Source organism: Phlebotomus papatasi, unplaced genomic scaffold (genome assembly GCF_024763615.1).
Source record: "Phlebotomus papatasi isolate M1 unplaced genomic scaffold, Ppap_2.1 HiC_scaffold_206, whole genome shotgun sequence".
Classification (NCBI taxonomy): Eukaryota; Metazoa; Arthropoda; class Insecta; order Diptera; family Psychodidae; genus Phlebotomus; species Phlebotomus papatasi.
Window position 1 is genome coordinate 28,302 of NW_026604443.1, and position 8,050 is coordinate 36,351.

The following is an 8,050-nucleotide window of genomic DNA, read 5'->3' on the forward strand; positions in this document are numbered from 1 at the left end:
CTTGAAATGGTCCTACCAATTGATTTCCATTGCGGAATTTGCAAAATCTCGACAAAAAATTTTTTGACCAAAAAAATCGATAGGCTAACCCCTTACAGTTTTTTCAAAAAATCGAAAATCGGCCCTAAAAACCGTAATTCTCAATATTTCTGGATGAAATTCACAAAGAATACTTGAAATGGTCCTACCAATTGATTTCCATTGCGGAATTTGCAAAATCTCGAAAACTAAAAAAAAATATTTTGGATGAAACCAAAGAAAAAATGGTCCTCAATTGATTTAGGCAAAATCTCAACAAAAAATTTTTTGACCCCTTTACAGTTTTTTCAAAAAATCGAAAATCGGCCCTAAAAACCGTAATTCTCAATATTTCTGGATGAAATTCACAAAGAATACTTGAAATGGTCCTACCAATTGATTTCCATTGCGGAATTTGCAAAATCTCGACAAAAAATTTTTTGACCAAAAAAATCGATAGGCTAACCCCTTACAGTTTTTTCAAAAAATCGAAAATCGGCCCTAAAAACCGTAATTCTCAATATTTCTGGATGAAATTCACAAAGAATACTTGAAATGGTCCTACCAATTGATTTCCATTGCGGAATTTGCAAAATCTCGACAAAAAATTTTTTGACCAAAAAAATCGATAGGCTAACCCCTTACAGTTTTTTCAAAAAATCGAAAATCGGCCCTAAAAACCGTAATTCTCAATATTTCTGGATGAAATTCACAAAGAATACTTGAAATGGTCCTACCAATTGATTTCCATTGCGGAATTTGCAAAATCTCGACAAAAAATTTTTTGACCAAAAAAATCGATAGGCTAACCCCTTACAGTTTTTTCAAAAAATCGAAAATCGGCCCTAAAAACCGTAATTCTCAATATTTCTGGATGAAATTCACAAAGAATACTTGAAATGGTCCTACCAATTGATTTCCATTGCGGAATTTGCAAAATCTCAACAAAAAAATTTTTGACCAAAAAAATCGATAGGCTAACCCCTTACAGTTTTTTCAAAAAATCGAAAATCGGCCCTAAAAACCGTAATTCTCAATATTTCTGGATGAAATTCACAAAGAATACTTGAAATGGTCCTACCAATTGATTTCCATTGCGGAATTTGCAAAATCTCAACAAAAAATTTTTTGACCAAAAAAATCGATAGGCTTACAGTTTTTTCAAAAAATCGAAAATCGGCCCTAAAAACCGTAATTCTCAATATTTCTGGATGAAATTCACAAAGAATACTTGAAATGGTCCTACCAATTGATTTCCATTGCGGAATTTGCAAAATCTCGACAAAAAATTTCTTGACCAAAAAAATCGATAGGCTAACCCCTTACAGTTTTTTCAAAAAATCGAAAATCGGCCCTAAAAACCGTAATTCTCAATATTTCTGGATGAAATTCACAAAGAATACTTGAAATGGTCCTACCAATTGATTTCCATTGCGGAATTTGCAAAATCTCAACAACAAAATTTTTGACCAAAAAAATCGATAGGCTAACCCCTTACAGTTTTTTCAAAAAATCGAAAATCGGCCCTAAAAACCGTAATTCTCAATATTTCTGGATGAAATTCACAAAGAATACTTGAAATGGTCCTACCAATTGATTTCCATTGCGGAATTTGCAAAATCTCGACAAAAAATTTTTTGACCAAAAAAATCGATAGGCTTACAGTTTTTTCAAAAAATCGAAAATCGGCCCTAAAAACCGTAATTCTCAATATTTCTGGATGAAATTCACAAAGAATACTTGAAATGGTCCTACCAATTGATTTCCATTGCGGAATTTGCAAAATCTCAACAAAAAAATTTTTGACCAAAAAAATCGATAGGCTAACCCCTTACAGTTTTTTCAAAAAATCGAAAATCGGCCCTAAAAACCGTAATTCTCAATATTTCTGGATGAAATTCACAAAGAATACTTGAAATGGTCCTACCAATTGATTTCCATTGCGGAATTTGCAAAATCTCGACAAAAAATTTTTTGACCAAAAAAATCGATAGGCTTACAGTTTTTTCAAAAAATCGAAAATCGGCCCTAAAAACCGTAATTCTCAATATTTCTGGATGAAATTCACAAAGAATACTTGAAATGGTCCTACCAATTGATTTCCATTGCGGAATTTGCAAAATCTCGACAAAAAATTTTTTGACCAAAAAAATCGATAGGCTTACAGTTTTTTCAAAAAATCGAAAATCGGCCCTAAAAACCGTAATTCTCAATATTTCTGGATGAAATTCACAAAGAATACTTGAAATGGTCCTACCAATTGATTTCCATTGCGGAATTTGCAAAATCTCGACAAAAAATTTTTTGACCAAAAAAATCGATAGGCTAACCCCTTACAGTTTTTTCAAAAAATCGAAAATCGGCCCTAAAAACCGTAATTCTCAATATTTCTGGATGAAATTCACAAAGAATACTTGAAATGGTCCTACCAATTGATTTCCATTGCGGAATTTGCGAAATCTCAACAAAAAATTTTTTGACCAAAAAAATCGATAGGCTAACCCCTTACAGTTTTTTCAAAAAATCGAAAATCGGCCCTAAAAACCGTAATTCTCAATATTTCTGGATGAAATTCACAAAGAATACTTGAAATGGTCCTACCAATTGATTTCCATTGCGGAATTTGCAAAATCTCGACAAAAAATTTTTTGACCAAAAAAACCGATAGGCTTACAGTTTTTTCAAAAAATCGAAAATCGGCCCTAAAAACCGTAATTCTCAATATTTCTGGATGAAATTCACAAAGAATACTTGAAATGGTCCTACCAATTGATTTCCATTGCGGAATTTGCAAAATCTCGACAAAAAATTTTTTGACCAAAAAAATCGATAGGCTAACCCCTTACACGGAAAGGGTTAACTCTTTCCGGACCACAACATATCCAGCGAACGAATTTCAGTAAAACTCACTTTATTGTAAGTCTTAGTGGTCAAATATGATTCTTTTGTAGAGAAAGAATTTTCTCCGCCTCTGGGAAATTGGAAAACTCATGGGAACTCTCGTCCCCTAAAGAACGCAAAAGATAGAAACTTGGACAAACTTCAATTTTCCAAAAGCCAATAATATCAATTTTGTGAATTATTTTTGCATGTCAAATGACTCCTTTACAATGTTGATCACTAAAACAAGAAGAATTATTGACCAGTATCTTGTGGGATGTCCAGGAAGTGCTAAAAAGGACACCCAGCTCCTGCTTGCCAACAGATTCCTCAAAATATTTCACAGAATAGCACTTTAACACACATTTCTCTCAACAGGATGTTATCGCAGACACATTAAGCTTTCTCAAGAGCCAAAAAAACACTTCCTGGACAATCAGAATTCACCAAAATCTGGAAGAATAGGAAAAACTTCCCCGAAAGCAATCTTTTTCGCTGCCAAATGTCAAAATTATCGGCCATATTGACAAAAATTTCGCTCCCGCTTGAATTTTCTTACAAGGTTGGTGTCAAAAACCAAATGGCGGGCACTGGCGGGATAACCTTACATTTGACCTCTAGATTTTTGGGGACGAGAGTACCCATCAACTTTGAACAAGTTTTTTGAAAATTTATGAAAAAATTGTTTTTCGAATTTATGTAATCTGTAATTGATAGTTATCATACTTATTGGCCCCGAGAGGTTTTTCCTTATTCGGGTCTAGAAATATGAAAAAAGTCACAATATGTGCAAGGAAGCAGAAAATCGAAAATTCACGATTTTTGACCAAGAATATCTTAGCTCAGGAGTTAATTGGAATCCTGCAAAAAATATCCTAGATTTGGACATCCTTATAGTTTGTAATCATCCTCAAGAATCGGAATTTTATCGATTCTAAATAGTCTAAAAAAATTATTTTTTCCATGGGTACCCAGAGTCCCAAAAGAGACGAAAGAGTTAAACTACTTTTGAGATAACTTCTACAGAAAAAAAATTAATACTCTTCAAAAAAGTAATGTAAACGTTTAACAGTTGTCCAAATCACTTTCAAATGAATAAGTAAAATCGGTTAAAATACGATTTATTAGTGATTTTTTCAAGTTAAGTATTAAGCCCTTTCAATCTTAGGAACATTTATTTTGTGATATTATTCTTAAGCTAGAAATAAAATTTCTTCCAAGATGCTAATCTTATAATAAATCTGTTTCAATAAACTTATACTAATTGGATACTTATACGATTGGATTAAAATTAGTTCTCCGTGTGATTTTTCGAGAAAACTGTTGCTTTCCAGGTAAGTAAAACGTTTCCTTGGGGGATAATCCTTTGAAAATATTCTCCTCCTGAATTTATGTAGGATTCGAAACAACGTTGAATATTGAGGTAATACTTCTCTAAATTTCACAAATAACTATATTTCAGGGATATGTAATTCACAATTGAATAAAATGCGTCTTCATTCTTTGATTAATTGCACAGGACTCAATTTGTCACCAAATGGGCTACTACATTTACACGAACATAAATTATTTCCCACACGGCCCTTCCTGACATCAAGTTTCCCCCTGGACAACTTCCTTGTCAGTATTTCATTAAGTCGGCGGCCGTCATATGGTCTGTTCAGGTCCCTCTTCAGTTCCCATCTTCTTCACCTTGTAGCGGTTATGAGATAGTATTTCTATTACTTCGTTGGGTCCGACAAATTTTTTTCTCACTTTGTAGCCAACATCAAATTCTGTCTCCCTGATGGCGAACAAATCGCCAATCCGATAGTCATTGGCCCTTCTGCTTCGAAGATCATACGAGCGCTTGTTCTCATCTTGAATTTTGGAAATATTTTGTCTTGCCAAATCTTGTAATCCACATCTCTCTTCGTCAAAATCTTCTTCCAGTATTTCCACAATTTTATTGGTTACTTGGCATGGATTCATTCGTAATTCCTGTTTGCATTCCACCTGTGTCATATTTTTCATATGATTCACTTTCTGACGTTCCTTCTCAATTGCTTCATGTTCCTCACGATCTCGCTTGATACGCTTAATCTTCCTGAATTTCCATGCTTCATACTCAATCTCATGATTCTGTTTCTTAGTAGTCCTTATCTTGGTAGTGACATCTTCAGCGCTTGTCATCATCGTCATATTGGCACGAGACATCGCATCAACATGGATCATCTTGTTTTCATTCTTATAACATTGATCACGTCGTCGAAACGTCACTTTACCAGGCACTATTGTGTAATGTACAGTCTTAAGGAAATTTCTGCCAATCAACCAAGTAGCCTCCATCACTTCTTTGGGTACAACATGGCATTCCATCCGATACTTCGCGCCATCAACTTCAATATTCATTGTAGTTTTTGCCAAAACCTGGATAATTGCACCACCAAAACCACGAATTCTTTGAAATGATAATTGGTGATCCTCACACTTATCTTTAATTGACTCGTACGTATCTTCATTGATCAGAGATAGATCACTGTAGCTGTCAATGATCCCACAAAACTCTTTATCTCCAATCTTAATCTTCAAAATATCAAGCTCGTCATTAGTTGATTGAATGATGTTGATCATATTGACCTTCGCTTCATTATTACTCTTGAATTCTGATACTTTCGACTTCGTCTTGCAATCGCTGGAGGTATGACCAAATCCATTGCACTTAAAACATTTTTGTCCTCTCTCTTTATTCGGACATTCCATGGATTTGTGACCAGCATCCCCACAATTGTAACAAATAATCGTTTTTTGGGCTTCTCCTCGTGAGTTCTGAGATCTACTAGCAACATTCTTAGGATTATTATCCTTTTTCTCAGCGTCTTTGAGTTTCAGCTGCAGCTTTTCATATACTTCGATACGAGACTTCAGTTCTTCAACTGTCTTTGCTCCATAAAGTTGAGCTTTGCTCTGAACATTGTCATCAATGCCATCGCAAATATACTCGCATATAGTTGCTTCGTCAAGGCTACCCATCCTGCCCAATCTCTGCATTTCATAGACAAAATCCAAGAACTTTTCATCGGCTTTTTTCTTACGATTTGTCATGCGTCTATGCACATCGAGAGAACTTAATTTCTGCGTAAATTCCGTTCTCAGGGCATCTCTCAAGGTCTTCCAATTCTTGATGCCAGTTGTTGCAAATATGAATTTGCGAGCAGTGCCTGTCAATAATTTTTTGCAATACATCAATTTTTGGATGTCGTTCCATCCAAGCATCATTGCGGTGTCTTCAAATTCCTCCAACCACACCTCAACGTCCTGCGATTCTTCTGCCCCAAATTTCTCGAGAGAATCTTCTACGTCCCTCAAGCTGAACATCCTGTAATCGTTTGAAGCAAGAACATTGGGAATAGTTGTTGCTGGAACATCATCAACATCGGTTCTTGAACCATTTGCACTCTCACTTTGCGTTTCATTTGCATCCTCATCAAATTGCACAATACGCTGTGCTAGCTCCTCTTTAGTGCCTTCACAATCCAAATTCCTCTTTGCGCACTCCGTCATCAAGCCTTTCTTGGTGAAATTCTCCAGCAATTCTTCAACAGATGCCATTTTCGTCGTCTTTTGCAGTGTTGCCGTCCTTCGTCGTTATGCAACAATTGCCGTCCTTCGTCGTTATGCAACAATTGCCGTCCTTCGTCGTTATGCAATGGTTACTCTCGTCTTATGCAACTATTGCCGTCGTCTTATGCAACTTTGCGCCGTTGCCGTCTTTCGTCCTTCGTCGTTTTTGGGGTTTTTATTCACTAAAACACTTATTTGTGCTTTTTGCACCGTCTTTCGTCTTCAATTCTTCTTACAACGTTTTTCGTCAGCTTCTTCAATATTCCACGTTTTTCGTTTTCTTTCCCAGCAATTTTCTACCCCTATCCCGGTTGAGCCCCCATGTAGGATTCGAAACAACGTTGAATATTGAGGTAATACTTCTCTAAATTTCACAAATAACTATATTTCAGGGATATGTAATTCACAATTGAATAAAATGCGTCTTCATTCTTTGATTAATTGCACAGGACTCAATTTGTCACCAAATGGGCTACTACATTTACACGAACATAAATTATTTCCCACATTTATTTCAAATTTGGCCCCCAAAACCTGCTGGCTATGCCCTTGCTTTTGTGTCTACTAAAATATTATAAAGAAACTAGTCTGATTTTAAAATTAAAACCATTAAAATACTAGTTTTTAAATAAGTAAAAAGTTACATGGTGCTTTTGAATTATTCTAGATTAAATTCTAATATTCTACCGACCTTAAATATTCAGAAAGAAACATAATTTATGTACCTTAAAGCTCAAAGTAATTCAAATCATGATTATTAATTTTAGCCATATCTGAGGGCTAATTTTTGAAATTCTCACTCGCACCCGCGAGCTCTTTAGTGGCCGAGAGAAATTGACTCGCACACCCCGCAGATTCTTGAATACATGCAACGAGTACTTTATGTTATAAAGAAGTCGTTACAGAAGGATTTGAATCTACGGGGTGTGCGAGTGGATTTCTCTCGGCCACTAAAGAGCTCGCGGGTGCGAGTGAGAGTTTCAAAAATTAGCCCTCTGAATCCAGAAGAAAAGAATTCAATATTTTTGGAGGGAAAATGACTTACCGCCAAAAATGTTGTCCCAAATATTTCCGCTACTCCCCGCTAGAGGCAACTATATATACATTGATTTGGGACGTCACACATCACGTGAGCAATGACAGCTCGGGATATTGTCAAAGGTGCGAAAAATCTCATTTTCTCGTGAAAATCTCTAATATTTACGATTTTTCTGTAATTTTTAGATATAGGAGAAGTCTATTCACGTATTTTCGATCATCGGCCTTTCACAAGCGCTGAAATTCAATACTTTGTTCGAGAATTCGAGGTGAGGTCATTTTGCAATTGAAAGGTTTATGCGGGACTCCCTGTAATCTTTGTTTTGGGGCCATTTCAGGAAAAACGCAACGACCGGGAAGTGGAAAATCTCTTTCTTTCCCTCCAGAATACATCTGAGGCCAAGGATTCGGGGGTGTCAAAGTGCAAAGTGGCATGTGAGGGACATTTGGATCAATTGCAAAAATCACTGGAAGTTGCTTTGACTGCCTGTCAGGAAGTGTCCAATCGAGT

At 35.8% G+C, this 8,050-nt stretch overlaps 1 protein-coding gene across 1 annotated transcript; it reads left to right on the forward strand.

Annotated features, from left to right (window-relative positions):
• Positions 1-7,612: 7,612 nt before the first annotated feature.
• Positions 7,613-8,045, forward strand: LOC129808932 (biogenesis of lysosome-related organelles complex 1 subunit 5; the record flags this gene model as incomplete). Its single annotated transcript, XM_055858838.1, has 3 exons — positions 7,613-7,662; positions 7,726-7,808; positions 7,878-8,045. Coding segments are annotated over exons 1-3 (276 nt in total), but the record flags the coding sequence as incomplete, so codon positions are not given.
• Between the last annotated feature and the right edge of the window lie 5 nt (positions 8,046-8,050).